Source organism: Squalius cephalus, assembly GCF_949319135.1.
Source record: "Squalius cephalus genome assembly, chromosome: 1".
NCBI lineage: Eukaryota > Metazoa > Chordata > Actinopteri > Cypriniformes > Leuciscidae > Squalius > Squalius cephalus.
Window position 1 is genome coordinate 41005963 of NC_137122.1, and position 17346 is coordinate 41023308.

General features: G+C 41.6%; 1 protein-coding gene across 1 annotated transcript in view; it reads right to left on the minus strand.

Annotated features, from left to right (window-relative positions):
• cacng2a (calcium channel, voltage-dependent, gamma subunit 2a) overlaps positions 1-12080 on the minus strand; it is a 90080-nt gene extending 78000 nt beyond the window's left edge. The window contains exon 1 of the mRNA XM_079864111.1: positions 10310-12080. Coding sequence (XP_079720237.1) covers positions 10310-10535 — 226 coding nt within the window. The 5' untranslated portion in view covers positions 10536-12080. The remainder of the gene's footprint in view (positions 1-10309) is intronic.
• Positions 12081-17346: the final 5266 nt, after the last annotated feature.

Below are 17346 nucleotides of genomic sequence, written 5' to 3' on the forward strand. Positions count from 1 at the left end.
TTCCATTGCTTGCTATGATATGGAATATCCGCGGAAGTGTTACTAGCATCTCATTTCACAGAGAGTTTGTTTCTGTGTTCTTTCTATATAAAATGTCGATACAATGTAATGTATTTGCTCTGGCTCTTGTTTGAAATTATTTTGTTCCATTATGCTTGTTGTTATCATCTGTTGACGTTGTACAAGCAGAATGTGACGGTTGGTCAGTGTGGTATTTGTCCTGCCCCTCCTCCACTGTGATTGATTGGACATCTGGGTAAAAAGTGACCGTGATGAGCACTGGGTTTTACCCAAAGTTGACACTCATATCTCCATCATTGTAACTTACCGAAAGTGAAACCACACACAAAAAAACGCTACACATGGTAGACACGTGTTTGGTAGACACGTGTTTGTGCAATGCAGAGCGGTTCAACTCTCTCATACTGTAGGACGTGACAGACAACTAGTTGTCCAGTCCGGTTCCGTTCACACAGTGCAGGTTCCCTTTCTACGTCAGAATAGCAAGGCTATGGGAATCTTTGCATCTTTAAGCATGTGTGAAATCAATCCAATGATGTGGTGGGACGTCACGGGACGTCAAGCTCTATAAATAGCACCTGTACCAAACAATGTCAGCTTCTGTGCCTTAAGCAAACATTCTGTGTGAATTGTTCTGTTCTGTTTTTTGTTAATTTGTCCCGTACCATTCATGTAAAGTACAGATACATTATAATGACGAGCAAAAAACAGTTCAAATTGTTTTTATATTACGGATGGGGAAACACGCGATTTGTGCGTTGCTTGTTTGGGAGATGAGCATGCATGGTCAGCTCTCGAGGGGGCTGATTGTGCTCATTGGGAGGGTTTACCGTTAAGAATGCTCCGCTCCCACCTGGAGCTCTTTGCGGAGGGCGCCCAGGCACTCGTTCCTTGCAGTTCAGGTCCGGCTTTTGGCGAGGCATAGCAGCGGCTGAGATCGTGAGAATCGCAAATGGATCTAGTGGAGGGATTGGAGACAGGCTGTACTTTTACTCTGCCCTCACCCGCTAGGTTCAGCGCCTTCTGTCCGAGTTTGAAAGCACGCTCTGTGGTTTCTTCCACCCAGAGTAAGGGCCCAGTGCTGCAGCTATCATGCTTATGAGGAGCTGGTGAAGGTTGTCACTTGAGCTGTGGCTAAATTAAGTAACGACTGGCCAGCCGAGAGGCAGGACGCTTGTCCTAAAAGTAAACTTGGCAAGCGTTTCCGGCCTGGTAAAGTGCAACTTCCACGTCGGGGCCTGCCGTGTGGAGATTGTGGAGGAAACCATTTTCTGCTCCTGTTTTCAGCCCCCAAGTCACGAGTTATTCAAAGTATTATATAAAATATGGGGCAATGCCTAAGGTGGAGCAGATGCTTGCAAACTATCTCTTCCCTTACACAGCATCGTCTCTAAAGACCCTGACATTACCAACCAGGCCATGCAGAACAACTTCGGCCTTGGTGGGTAAAGCGGGTCAGGCTGGTGTGTGTCTGTACACAATAGCAATCTTGCAGGCATACCAGGCTGACCTGCTAAGAGACCCTAACGACGGCAAGGATGTGGGCCCGGATGCAGGCCACAGATTTGCAGGCGGTGGTGTTCCAACGTTACCTCCCTCACCAAGCTCAGGTCTCAGGGGGCTTTCTGTGTGGGAGCAGCTCCAGTCGTCGACCAGCTCCCCATACAAGGTACAACAGAAGCAGAGCACCGCACTGTCAAACAGTTTCAAAGACTGTTAGGTCTGATGGCAGCTGCGTCCAGCGTGATACCTTTTGGTTTGCTGTACATGAGACATTTGCAGTGGTGGCTCAAGACCAAGGGGTTTTCCAGGAGAGGGGCAACCCATTCCGCATCGTCAAGGTTATGCGCAAGTGCCTTTGTACCTTGATGTGTGGGAGAAACCTTGGCTTCTGTCCCAAAGTCTAGTGTTGACAGGCTGGGGAGTGATCCTAGGGGGTTGTCAATGCAAGGTCTGTGGAGGGGTCATAATTCCCTCCCAGACCTGAGGGGCCATCGTGTGCTTGTCTGGACAGACAACCCATCAATGGCAGGCGCGCTTGTTCCATGCAAGGGGGTAATCCAGCACCTGGAAAGCGTATCTTCCCCAGGGGCCGCCATTGGTTAGCAAGCCATCACCTGCTGTTAGCATTCCATTGACTCCCATTCATTTTGGCGTCACTTTGACAGCGAATAACTTTACATCTGAGGCGTTTAAAGACTCTATTTGTCCATTGTTTATTTCTAAAGAAACACGACAATGTATAAAAGGCTCCATTACCTTGTATCTTATGTTATGGCCCCGTGGAAGCAGTTTTTGTAAAAATAGGCTAACGACTGCGTCATAACCACGCGACTCTCTGTCGCACAGTAGAGAAATTACCGTATAGACAGGAGGAGAAGCTCCCAGGCAATCGGGGGGACATGGAGGCAAAATGATAAAATAATGAATCAGAATACATAGCAAAAGTTGCTCCTAGCTCATGGACACCTCCTACTCACGCTCTCCGTCTCTGCAAGTTTCAGAAGGGAATGATTCAGATTTCTCTTGGCACAGCTACTAGAAGACAGACAGGTTGCTCACGTCACATCTACGTCGTCAAGCTCAGTTTGAGTCTGCGCAGTACGCTCAGCCATCAGGAAGTGAGTGCTTCTAATTGACTTCACTTTTCTCCATTGAAGTCTATGGGGTCGCTGTGTCCATTTCTTTTACTGTCTATGGTTCCATGGCGGATTGCTATTATAACAGCGGATTTGCCAGGCGCACGCCAGGAGCGGTTCACAGCCGAGGAGACCGACGTTCACGTCAGGGCCGTAAAAGACAGAGAAGCGGCACTGTATGGGGATGGGAGAAACCCACCCAAATTAGCTTCGGTTAAACAGGCGTATAATAATTTTGGTAAATGTGTTAGCTAGATTTATGCCTATTTTTTCACCACAATGATTTCCCTCATGTGGAATATTTTTCCTTGTAATTATGTATGGTTTGCAAAAATGTCAACTACTGCGTCCGTGTGTAGATGAGAGAAGCAAAGTGTATGCACGTTGTGCCACTGACTTTAGACTAGGTTTTTCCTGGTCTGTGGTGGAATTGTTTTCTGGAACTGCAAAATAGCACCAGGGAACGTTTGCGCCGGAACACGCCTCCTCTTTTCCCTGAACCGCCCCCGGGAGCGCAAGTTCATTCCCTAATTTACCGACTTGCGTCTGTGGAGGGAAAAGTCCGCTGTGCGTCAGGTGCAAAATAGGAATGATACATGCGTCGGTGTACATTTCAATTCAGTCAATTGCGCTGGGTGCAAGATAGGGCCCTCAATGTATTTACGGTTACTTTGATCAATTGAATGCATCCTTGCTGAATAAAAGTATAAAATTCTTACTGACCCCAAACTTTTGAACTGTAATGTCTGTGTATATACATACATAACTTTTTTCATGTTGCTTCGTGAACTTCCTGTAATTTTAACTTTTAAAGGGATAGTTCACCCCAAAATTAAAATTCTGTTATCATTTACAGGGCTCTCAAGTGTCACGCACTGAGCGTGACAATCACTCATTTCGGTCTTTTGTCTCGCACTCCTGCCACACATTGTATTTCTCACGTGGAAAAACTATTTATAATATATTTAATATGCCGCAGCACCCAAAATTTCTCTGTCCGCGCCGCTCTCACTGTGGAACCGGCAGGAATCAAGCGCGTCTCCCCTGGAGTTCTTAGTTGAGCCTGCCACTTATCAGCCAATCAAAAAAAGAAAGGGGCTACACAATAGCCAATCTGAAAATAGCACTATTGTATCTGGGTAAGATTTAATGCAACAACCAATGAAAAAAAAGCATATCCTGGAATTGTTCACTTGATTCTGCTACAGCGTCGTCTTCCGAAGTTTCGCTCAAGGAAACCACTCCGAGCATCACTTTGAGCACAGAGTAAGTCATGATCTCCTGTTTTAATGTTACAACAAATTCACAAACTGTGACAACTTGACTGCTGTTAGAGAATGTTTCCCAGATAATTAGCATCAGTTTTTCATGAGTGTCTGTAACTTAGCCAACAGTTTTACAGCCTGTTCACTGACAACACCTGCTCAGAACAAGTAGTATAGGCCTAGTCATATTTTCTTTATCACACGATGACTGACATGTTGTCACATTATAAACATCTCTCTCCAAATAGGCTTAATGACTTTATTAGCACAAAATAAATGAAAGTGTATTGCATAGTCGATGTTATAGGTCACTTTTAAAATCATGTAATATTTTATAATTATATCCTGGCCATGGATGCATTAATCATTGCATCTGTCTTTCAGAGATGCCAGGTAAAAAGCAATTAAGCATCCTCTCATTCGCCCTGAGAGGAAAGACCCCTAAAAAGGCCAGATTAGAGGATGCTGGCCCAGAGAAGGTGACGAAAAGGGTAGGCCCATTAGAGGAGGAGACAGAGGAAGAGACAGTGCAGGTGGAAGGCAACAAGTCCAAAAAGGCAACAAACACTTACAATAAACAACACCAGTCATAATCTCTCTCTCTCTCTCTCTCTCTCTCTCTCTCTCTCTCTCTCTCTCTCTCTCTCTCTCTCTCTCACACACACACACACACACACACACACACACACACACACACACGCACATGCGGAAATTGAATAAATACTTTGTATTTGAGCAATTATTAATAACAACAACAAAAACACCAATAATAATATTATTAATGAAACACCCCCACTCCCGCGACCCATCCAAAAAATACGCGACCGTCAGCCGACCGTCAGGGGGGTCAAGGGGGGGGGGGGGATATGTCACTCTTGCCTGTCTTCAAAACTTGAGAGCCCTGCATTTACTTACCCTACGTCATTCCATACCAAATTTTGGGGTGAAATATCCCTTTAATGTCACAACTATACAGCTACATATGCCACCTTAAAACTGTAATGATCATGTGACAAGACAATGAGAAAAGTTTTTGAATGAAGCAGCATTATGAAATAGCTCATATACAATGCCTAAACAATCTGTCAGGTTAACGTATAAGAGATATTTTAACCTGACATAATGTTTTGGCATTGTATATGCTGGCTTCCACTGTTTTTCCCACTGTTTATCACATCACTGGTGTTTATAGGATAAGTGGATCATGGTTTTAAAGTGTTACAGAGAGAGTGAAAAGCCATGGTGGGCATGCCAAAGAAAACATTGTTTGTTTTTTCCTTTGGTAGTGTAGAGCTGAACTGGGATGATTGTTTTGGGGCAAGTGGCCCGTGTGAGCGAACTGAAGCATGCAGTAGTGTTGTAATACTGCATAATGCTACTTTAGACCTGGGTCATTAGCTGGGCAGATACATGCCAGGCTGGTAATCCTTATCTGATCAGTTTATGAGAGTAATCCGTCTCTACAGCAGTGCCAGGCATGGCTAAGTCCCGCGGCCTGTCTGTCTATCACACATACATAAGAATATTTTTTGCATTTTTAAACAAAATGTGACTAAGAATTTTGACCAAGATGCGATTCACAAATAACAGCACGAAGCGGCCATACTTGATTCAGTCGACCTGGATGAACGCCGAGTATGAGACCTCACACGCACTTGCTTACAAAGAGCAGATTTGTGAGCATGAACCAGCGAGAGGTGAGAAAAATGCAAGAGTATTTTGCACCCCCTCCCGCTGAGGTGGCGCGGGTTATCTCTTCAAACACACGCTTTGGCTGCCTGCGAATAGAAAACGTGCACAGGATGTCCATTCATTAGCAGCAGCCCCCTGTAGTCTGGGAAATATTCAAGGCGACTCAAAGCGTTCAGAAGAATGATCTGCCCTATTGGGAAAGTTGCTGTCACAGAGATTCGGATGATAAGTGTTGGGTATGTGAAGAATATAACTGCACCTCCTTTGTCACTGTACTTTGCTGTGCTGTTCCTGGGCTCTCTCTGTGCTATACCCTCACATTCATTGTTAGAGTAATGAAGATTAATAACACAGATTAACTGTTCTGCCGAAGTACACTTGGGTCTGAGTCACTACGGTAATGGCGACCCACCATATAGCAGTTTGTGTTTTATTACGACAATGTTTATATGTGTACATGCATGTACTGCAACTCATAGAGCTGCAATGTTATGCTGATTCATATTTGGTTCCACTCACTATAGAGACACATTCTAATCTGCAGTGGTACTATAATGGCTCTGTGGGTGTCAAGAATAAGACCTTAACAAGCTGTCATCTTTCACTGAGAGGTGTGATAACAGCAAGTGCATTGTGCTTTTCTTTTGTGTTGCAAATTTTGCCCTAATTATCTGGTTTGACAATTTTTGCTTTGAGATTTAGGATAAAAATATTAATAATAAAAAAGTTAAAAATATGCAATGGCCATTAAAAGTATTTGGACATTTAAGCCTAGTTTAAAGTATATGAATTTCATTGTATTAGATAACAAGATGTCAAACCAAGTGGCATCTGCAAATAGATGATGCTAGACTATTTTCTTTTTCAGAAGTAACTTCACATTTCTTTACCATTTCTGTAACTACTTTTAATAAATGGACTGCATTTATATAGCGCTTTCACAGACCTATGGCCACCAAAGCGCTGTACATATAGCCTCACATTCACCCATTCACTCACTCATTCATACACCGACGGTGGTTTATAATAAGCTGTTGTCATTGTAATTTATTTATCTCAAGAATAACCACGTGTAATTTACTATGTATCACTATGAAGTGTGCTTGTTGTATTTGTTTTAATAATCGCCTGTTGGTTTTATATCTAATGATATTTATCATTTTTAAGTGTGGCTTAAGTGTTCAAACACTTTTGGAGCCATAGTAAGTTCATTGGGAACAAAATAAATCTGCTGACGCTGGAAATAAATGCAAATGTACTGAAAGCAACTCTGAAATATATAAGAATAAAACGTAAATGGATACATGACCCCGCTACAAGAATAGCTTTAAGATTTTACAAATTAAAGCACTGCTTAATTAGCTATTGGCCTCCATAGATTATTTTTTGAAGCATTTCTCAGACTGGTGTAAACCTCCATAACTGACAATAGTTACATTTTATGCAGCATTAAAAGAATTTGATACAAGTCAAATACAGATATACACTACAGTTCAAAAGTTTAAGAAAGACTAAATCAGTACTTTTAACTATTTTCAGCATGTTTTTGACCACCAAATCAGCATATTAGAATGATTTCTGAAGGATTATGTGACTCTGAAGACTGGAGTAATGATGCTGAAAATGAAGTTTTACCATCACAGGAATAAATTACATTTTAAATTATATATTAAAATAGAAAACAGTTATTTTACTTTGTAATAATCATTTACAAAAATCACGATTTTTACTGTATTTTTGATAAAATGAATACAGCCTTGGTGGGCATAAGATCATTTTTCATTTTTCAAATGTAACCGACCCCAAACATTTAAACAGTAATGTACAGTAAGTATACCAACAATACCATACAGACGGTTTCCAAGGGTAGATGTTAAATATCTGAAGCTTTGTTAAAATTGCTGAGGACAGTTCAGTTGAGGGTGTTTCCTCTCTCTCATCAGTTTGGAGCACTCCAGGGACAAATTACACTAACACTCTTGCCCACCTGCATGCTGTAAATCTATTCCTCCCCAGCAAATCATCTTCTGCTCTGACCACTGAGATTTACATCCTAGCCTGCCTACACAGTCTATGAGATGGTAGTGCAAGATGGGCTCTGAGAGGCAGCACCTGGTTGATGGATCCAACCATGTAGGTTGAGGGATAAGTGTTATTTACTGTTGCAACTAATTGCTTTTTCCATAGTCTGAGCATGATATCTGTGTGAGCCTGAACTGAGAACAGAAGGAAGATGTTTTACATTGAAGCAGCAATATCCTCTTTTACTTAAGACTTATCATGGACCAGCACCTAATTTTGCTAAATGAGCTGACTGTATAATCAGCTATTTAAGTGTTCTACTATTTAAGTTTTTTTCCCCCCAGTGATTTTATCCAACTCATTTTGGTGTTACTGGCTGTTCAAAAACTATAGGATTTATTTTGTGACACAAAAAAGGCAATTTTTTCATTCTCCAGTGTTCAATTCTTGGCAGCGTACTATCAGTTGAACCAAAACAAAAAGTATGCCATTGCATTGCTAATACAAATTATTTGACCTCGGTCTGCAAAATCTGTGTAACTGAGAGCTAAGATGAATCAAAAATTACAAATGACTGACTATCATGTGGAATTTTGTTGGGCCAGTGACACACTTAAACACAGGCACAACAAAGAAGGCTGTTAGGAAATATTTTACATGGAAATGTTGATCAGGTTCCTCTTGTTTAATCTCATGAAGCACTTTTTGATTCAAGAGATTCTCCTGCGCTCCAAATGTAACATAATGACAGATGTTGTAAGCCTGGAGTATTTCAGGTATTTTGACAGACAAACCTCAAAGGGTTCACTCAAAAAATCTAAAATTCTGTCATTAATAATGAGTGCTTTGTTTGCACAAAAAACATATTTACCACTTTATTTACAACATTTACAACAACGTCTGCTCTTGCATCAACACAACACATGGATTGTGGTGCTCTTGTGAAAGCACGTTGGAGATTAATATTTTGTAAATAAATGTGTAAATTATGTTGTTTTTTCTTGTGCAAAGCACTCGTGTTGCTTCATAAAATTGAGGTTAAATCACTGGATTTGTCTTTTATGATGTCTTTACTTACTATCTGGGGCTTGAAGTGATAGTTGCGTATAGGCTGTCAATGAAGGGACAGAAAGTGAACTAACCCTTTAAGGATAAATTGACAGACAGATCTAAAAAGCAGATGTTAAGGACACACTGACAGATGTGGTCAAAGTCACTTGTCTTGCCATGGTCAACATATGGCTATGAGAACTCATGCTGTCATGATGATAATCAAGATCAGCAGCATCTAATCTCCCCTGTCAGTATGCCTCGTAATTGAACTCATTTGACTGTAAATGCCTTTGCTTCATCGTGTCTTTGCTAATTCAAAGTGACCAGCCTCTTTGAAATAATGCTACATAGATTTTCCTCCATAGGTCTTCCTGTGCTCTAGAAGCAGCAGAGGATACATATGGCCGTGTGCCTCAGAGACCCAGGCCATATTCTGTGTCTCCGCTGAGCCCTGGTGAGGATGAGGGAGATTTGTTATGCTCCGTGACCTCACAAGGTGATCTTGCTTGGCCAAAGTCAGCAGTCAGTGCAGCCACTGAAGCATGACAGGAAATCAACAGTCTGTGAATGTTGACCTGACATACAGAGAGCCTTTCTGAACATGGTTGATGTGAGTAGCAATTTTTTCCCAGGTGTTACCTATAGTGGAAGTCCAGTACATGCATTTATCTGCTGCTATATATCCATAACCTTCCAATGCCGGAAAATCCATCTTAAAGGCATAGTTAACCCCAAATGTTTTTTTAAAAAACTTTTTTTTTATTATCAGTTACTCACCCTCATCACTCTCAAAAATAAATCTAAAAAAACATCCATTGTAAAGAACCTTTTACATAATGGAAAGGTTCCATAGATGTTAAAGATGATTTGGAACCATAGATGCCAAAATAATCTTTTTTTTTTTTAAAAAGTGGTCATTTCAAACCTGCATAACTTTATTTCTTATATGCTGAACACACACACACACACACACACACACACACACACACACACACACACACACACACACACACAAAAGGCCATTAAATGAACAATTAAATGGGATTCAGTGCTGTTTTGGACCATTATTGTATGGATAAAACATTCCTCAAATTATATTCATTTGTGCTCCGCAGAAGAAAGAAAAGTCATTTGAAATGACATGAGGGTGAGTATATGATGACAGAATTTAACTTTTTTGGTGAACTATCCCCTTCTAGTTGGCCTAAGCTGTCCATTTGCTGGTCCAAGCTGGACATTAGCTGCAGCAAATCTATGTTAGACCAGCAACAAACCAGCTAATAGCTGCTCTTATTAGATTAATGTTTTCAAACCTGTTTTTAGAACATGATCATCCAGCAAGAAACCAGCTAACAAGTTACAACACGCCATAATATAAGAGACAGCATTGTGTGATATCTTTTTACAACAGTTTTGTAAATCAGTGTGCGCTTCTGTCGCTGTCCGTGGTGCTGAAAGTGGAGCTTTTAAACCATCGTGAAAGCAGCAGGCCTAAGATGCGTTTCCGTAACAACCAACAGTAACACGTGTGCACGTGCTTAGATGGACCCTCTAATGCAAATTGGGGACCGCTAAACGTCATCGGGTGGATAAAAGAGAGCATGACAGTCGTCTTACCTTCCAAGCAACATGTCCTCCACAGTCCCGAATGGGTCATCACCTCTTCGTTCTTCTTGCTGGTCTCGTTCTCGTTGTTGGTCTTGATCTTACACACGCCGCGCGAGTACAGCCAGTAGTCCGTGCCCACCGCGATGGTCATGAGACTGAAGGCAGCGAATGCGCCCACCGTGGTCAATAACATCTGAACTCCGCGGTCAAACACACCCATGTTTCCGCATTCCATGAAAGGGGGACCCCCTTTCCTCTTGATGTATAGGAAATAAATATTTGAAAATTTACGGGACCAAACCAAATTTAAAAAATGGGATATATTTGAGCGAAAGGAGGGGGAAGGGGGAGGATGCGGTAGGAACCTTATGGTTGCGTTTGGGTGAGAACCGATTAAGGAAGAAATAGGTGAGCCTTTCTGGCTGTTTTTTTGTTTTGTTTTGTTTTGTTTGTTTTTGGAGAGGAACGCTACGCTTTCAGCGCTGTTCCAACAAAGAGCAATTTTAGCCTCCTAAATCGTTTGTCCTTGTCTTTGTTTCTAAACGAGGTAAGATATGCAGCAGCTAGTGCTACAGCTTAAACTTACACATTCACGCTGCAAAGCCACTAATCAAAGATAATAATTAATTGCCGAGGCCTGTAATAATGGCCTGAGCATGTCATTCAAACGCCACTGCAATTAAGCCAATGTTAAACAATAGCTACTCGGTTTTAATCATGACAATTTTAGGCGCGTAGATTTGATGTGTTAGGAATTGAGGATAAATACTGGTTTAGGAAGAATGTGGAATTCAGACTGGCGTTGATGGAGTAATGGTAGGTTTTGCTTCGGATCGGAATATATCTAAACAATTCACTGTGTTACAACAACTGTTGACCTACGTAGCTGCTTAACCAACACGCTGTCTTCTCTTAATATGGCTAAGCAAATACTAGTCTATTCTAATCAAGAGGGAAAGACGCAGAGAGAGAAAGAGAGAGAGAGAGAGAGAGAGAGAGAGAGAGAGAGAGAGAGAGAGAGAGAGATAGTGAGAGAACCCCCCCCCCAGAAAGAACAGGATAAGCTCAACTGAAGTGCAGGAGCAGAAAAAAATATATAGGATAGATGGATGGATGGCCAGGATAGTCCAGTTCAAAACCAACGAAAAGAATGTCCAGGCGAATCTAAATCTGCTGCCGCCGCTCTCGCATCAATTTGACAAATCAAGTCAACGATGAAATGAGGAAATTCACCGAGAACAAAACATAAATGACCAAATTAGACTTATAAAATAAAGCACTACTATATATCCTTTTTCCTAAAATTCCGATCCCCAGTTTCCATATGTATCTCCTAGCTCTTTGGAGGTTTCTTCCGAAAATGGCAATCTGCTGTTGAATATGGTGCCGTCGAGGATCCGGTTAGAGCAAGGAGCATCCAGCAGAACGAGCCGACCATTACTCGTCATAGAGCCGGCTAGAAGAGACCGAGGAGGCGGAGGCGCCGCAGCTGCTGCTGTATTCTAGACCCGTCACTGATGCTCGCTTATCCAAATCCGCGCTGGCTTTCTCGCACCCTGAACCGTCCCGCTTGCAGAGCCCTTGCGCCATATAAAAGACAAAAAAACAACAACAAAAAAACCTGAGAATGAGGAACGTGGTGTGCTGGGAAAGGAGGATACGGGTCTGCTTCGGTCCCCTTTGCTTGTGTGTTAGTGAAGATTGAGAGAGGGATGTAGGCAGGCGTGCTGTGGCGAGAGAGAGAGAGAGAGAGAGAGAGAGAGAGAGAGAGAGAGAGAGAGAGAGAGAGAGAGAGAGAGAATTATACAACAGAGAAGGGATATGTGCGGCGACAGAAAAGGGTGCAGTTAAAACTCTCATTTGTACGGAGCGAAACATTCGGATATTAACTCACGTTCTCGAACGAATATAGTAGCCTAGATTTTAATCGATGCTTACATGCCTACATGCTGAGTGACAGTGATGGGTTATATCGGACTGCATGTTATGTGGATTATGTAATCGAGTTAAAAAAAATCAAGTTCTTTTAATTAAAATAGCTTACGTTATATTTTAAAATCACGTTCACGTCACGTTCAGTAGCTATTCGTCAACAACCATAACACTAGCATTTAAAAAAATGTTTTTTGTTATTTGTAAATAATATCAAATAAATTATATTGATATGACTTTTTGTTCGATACGGATACTGATCTTATCGGTAAGTGGTCGTTCAGTGTACTGTTGCTATGGTTACCTATTGTTCCTTCTGTTCTCGAGCTGCTTTAGCGCACCTTTTTTTAGTGTAGGCTACTGCAATTTAACCTATAGTGCAAAATGCCCGTGCAAAATCAGTTTTTGTGTGTGTTTTTAGTAATTGTTGGTTCGGTGTGTTTGAGTGCTCATTGTTACAATTGCACAGCAAAAGTTCAGTGACATTTTTATTTGTGCATGGTAGAAAGCACACAGTGAACTCCGAGAAAACGCTATGCTTGAGCAAACAGTTTGTGAATAGGCTACTACAAATGATGCCCGTGAAAGAGACTGTAAACACATTGAATAGGATATGTTTAGTTGGTGAATAGCACAGGCTACTATTACACAGTAGCAATAACGTTAAGCGCACCAGAATGAAATATAATATTCAGAAGTAAACAGCATAGCTGACTTACAGATTCAGATAACATCCACATGTGAATAAGCGCGTCGATTCAGGGAGCAGTGCAAAGTGCCCGAGCAAAATCAGTTTTTGTGTGTGTTTTTAGTAATTGTTGGTTTGGTGTATTTGAGTGAATTGTTACAATTACACAGCAAAAGTTCAGTGACATTTTTATTTGTGCATGGTAGAAAGCATACTGATAGGCTACTGACATAATGACATACAATAAATGTGGAAAATTGTACTACACGATTCAGGGAGCAGGCTACACAGTGAACTCCGAGCTACTTAAGCTCCACTGCTTTCTTCTACCCTCTCTGTGAGGGTCAAAAGCCAGAGCAGCCAGAGCGGCTAGAGCGGCAAAAGCCAGTGTGTGCTTCTTTTACTGATGTATATTTAAAGATATCTTTTGCATTTCTAATCCAAACAACGTAAAACTCGCCACTGCACTTACTCATGCCTGTAGCGAGACACCTGTCAAGTTTGAAATCCATCGGACTAATGGTTCGAGAGATATGCGAATAACACACACACACACACACACACACACACACAGAAAGACGTTCCTGTAATTTATAGATAGATATAATATACAGAAGTAAACAGCGCAGGTGACTTACAGATTCAGTTAACATCCACAAATGAATAAGCGCGACGATTCAGGGAGCAGGCTACACAGTGAACTCGACGATTCAGGGAGCAGGCTACACAGTGAACTCGACGATTCAGGGAGCAGGATACACAGTGAACTCGAAGATTCAGGGAGAAGGCTACACAGTGAACTCGACGATTCAGGGAGCAGGCTACACAGTGAACTCCGAAAAAATAATACGCTTGAGCAAACAGTTTGTGAATAGGTTACTACAAATGATGGCCGTGAATAAAATATAATATTCAGAAGTAAACAGTGTAGCTGACAGAGTGTTTATGTCAGAATGTTTATTTTTAAACCACAACCTTCTAAGTGCTTCTTTTACTGATATATTTAACAATATCTTTTGCATTTCTAATCCAAACAACGTCAAACTTGGCACTGCACTTACTCGTGCCCGTAGCGAGACACCTGTCGAGTTTGAAATCCATCGGACTAATGGTTCGAGAGATATGCAAATAACAGACATACAGACACACAGACAGACACACTGACAGACGTTTCTGTAATTTATAGATAGATAGATATTTGCATTTTCTGAAACCTTAAAAATATTTGTATTGTTTATATAGAGATATATTCTCACTATTAACTAGTTACTAATTAGCATGCATATTACTAGGATATTACTTGCTTACAAGCGCGCTGCACTGCTAAGGCAAATGCTGCCCAGTATTTGAAGGTAGTTTGTATTGGCTACTGATACAGTAGGAACCAATCAGCTGTGCCCTAGATAAAGATATGATTACAGGCACGTGTAGTTAAAGGGATACTTCACCGATTAGCATTAAGCTTTGTATCTGTAGAAACCTGGTAGTATTTTCGAATGACCGTGCTTCCCTCCCTTTCTGTATTGTGTGTCTGGAAAAAAAACTCAGATGACGCAAAAATCGTCATTCATCGGAGGCTTTTTTGGCCAGAGGCTAGAGACTACAGCCAGTAGGAACTAGTTCCACATGTTTTCAACCCGCCCATAGGGGGTGGGATCTCATGATAAAACGGCGTCTTTTCAGTTTCAAGTCAACTAGTAGCTTAGTTGTATCATTTCTTCAGATACTGCCCTCTGTAACCGGTAGGCGTGGCTTGGGAGTGGCCTCGTAGGGCAGCGAAGCAAGTGCATTCTGGGAGTTGTTGTCTTTCATCCACATGAGCCAAAAATACATTTTCTGGCTTTTCTCAGTCTAGAAGGCACCAACTTCTAAAATAATTTCACATTTCTACTACATAAATGACCCAATTTAAATACACATTCATTTTTTCCAGCGTTATCCTTTTAAAGGACCTATTAGCCTGCGCGATCTAGAGTTTCATGACAGAAATTTGTATATATATATGCCCCTATATATGGTGATGCTCAGTGATGCCCTGGGACTGCTTTGCATCCTCTGGCACTGAAAACCTGCAGCGTGTGGAAGGCAAGATGGATTCATTGAAGTATCAGAACATCCTAGGAGAAAACGTTATGCCATCAGTGAGGAAGCTGAAGCTTAGACCTTCCAAGTCCTGGAAGATTCTACACTGACCATCACAGTCACCTGACTTGAATCCCATAGAACATGTAAACCCAAGAATATTACTGAACTGGAGGCCATTGCTCATGAGGAATGGACTACGATTCCTCAGAAACGCTGCCAGAAGCTGGTGTCTGGTTATACTTCTCGTTTGCAGCAGGGCATAACAGAAAAAGTGTGTTCTACTAAGTACTAAAGATGTTTGCCATGAAGGGGTCGACTAATTTTGAGACTGCCAAAGTCATTAAAAGTTGCATTTTCAGTTGAATTTGAGGAAACCACTTGAAACATTTGTTGTGTTGAGCTGTTTCAAAAGTAATTGTTTATATAATTATTTTTGTTTGATTTGCTCATTGCAAACAGCTGAAAGTCTGTAAATTTTGCCAATAAACCTGATTTGCAATGGGGTTGAATAATTTTGATTACAACTGATATATATAAATACAGTGGGGAGAACAAGTATTTGATACACTGCAGATTGTGCAGGTTTTCCTACTTACAAAGCATGTAGAGGTCTGTAATTTTTTATCATAGGTACACTTCAACTGTGAGTGACGGAATCTAAAACAAAAATCCAGAAAATCACATTGTATGATTTTTAAATAATTAATTTGCATTTTATTGCATGACGTAAGTATTTGATCACCTACCAACCAGTAAGAATTCTGGCTCTCACAGACCTGTTAGATTTTCTTTAAGAAGCCCTCCTGTTCTCCACTCATTACCTGTATTAACTGCACCTGTTTGAACTCGTTAACTGTATAAAAGACACCTGTCCACACACTCAATCAAACAGACTCCAACCTCTCCACAATGGCCAAGAAAAGAGAGCTGTGTAAGGACATCAGGGATAAAATTGTAGACCTGCACAAGGCTGGGATGGGCTACAGGACAATAGGCAAGCAGCTTGGTGAGAAGGCAACAACTGTTGGCGCAATTATTAGAAAATGGAAGAAGTTCAAGATGACGGTCAATCTCCCTCGGTCTGGGGCACCATGCAAGATCTCACCTCGTGGGGCATCAATGATCATGAGGAAGGTGAGGGATCAGCCCAGAACTACACGGCAGGACCTGGTCAATGACCTGAAGAGAGCTGGGACCACAGTCTCAAAGAAAACCATTAGTGACACACTACGCCGTCATGGATTAAAATCCTGCAGCGCATGCAAGGTCCCCCTGCTTAAGCCAGCGCATGCCCAGGCCTGTCTGAAGTTTGCCAATGACCATCTGGTCCAGAGGAGGAATGGGAGAAGGTCATGTGGTCTGATGAGACAAAAATAGAACTTTTTGGTCTAAACTCCACTCGCCGTGTTTGGAGGAAGAAGAAGGATGAGTACAACCCCAAGAACACCATCCCAACCGTGAAGCATGGAGGTGGAAACATCATTCTTTGGGGATGCTTTTCTGCAAAGGGGACAGGACGACTGCACCATATTGAGGGGAGGATGGATGGGGCCATGTATCGCGAGATCTTGGCCAACAACCTCCTTCCCTCAGTAAGAGCATTGGAGATGGGTTGTGGCTGGGTCTTCCAGCATGACAACGACCCGAAACACAGAGCCAGAGCAAATAAGGAGTGGCTCCGTAAGAAGCATCTCAAGGTCCTGGAGTGGCCTAGCCAGTCTCCAGACCTGAACCCAATAGAAAATCTTTGGAGGGAGCTGAAAGTCCGTATTGCACAGCGACAGCCCCGAAACCTGAAGGATCTGGAGAAGGTCTGTATGGAGGAGTGGGCCAAAATCCCTGATGCAGTGTGCAAACCTGGTCAAGACCTACAGGAAACGTATGATCTCTGTAATTGCAAACAAAGGTTTCTGTACCAAATATTAAGTTCTGCTTTTCTGATGTGTCAAATACTTATGTCATGCAATGAAATGCAAATTAATTACTTAAAAATTATACAATGTGATTTTCTGGATTTTTGTTTTAGATTCCGTCACTCACAGCTGAAGAGTACCTATGATATTACACACTTCTACATGCTTTGTAAGTGGAAAAACCTGCAAAATCAGCAGTGTATCAAATACTTGTTCTCCCCACTGTATATAGTTTAAAGAATATTGTCATCTTTGCTTATCCAGCTTGGATATTTATTTGATGCCATTCACACAATACAGTATTATATGCCATTTAATTTTGATTCTATCACCTTTTGCACCTCTACCCGTGACTTCATTGACTGTTGTTCATTGCATGTCCTTAATTTCTCATCCTTATGTCATCCCATTGGCCACTTTTTAAAGCA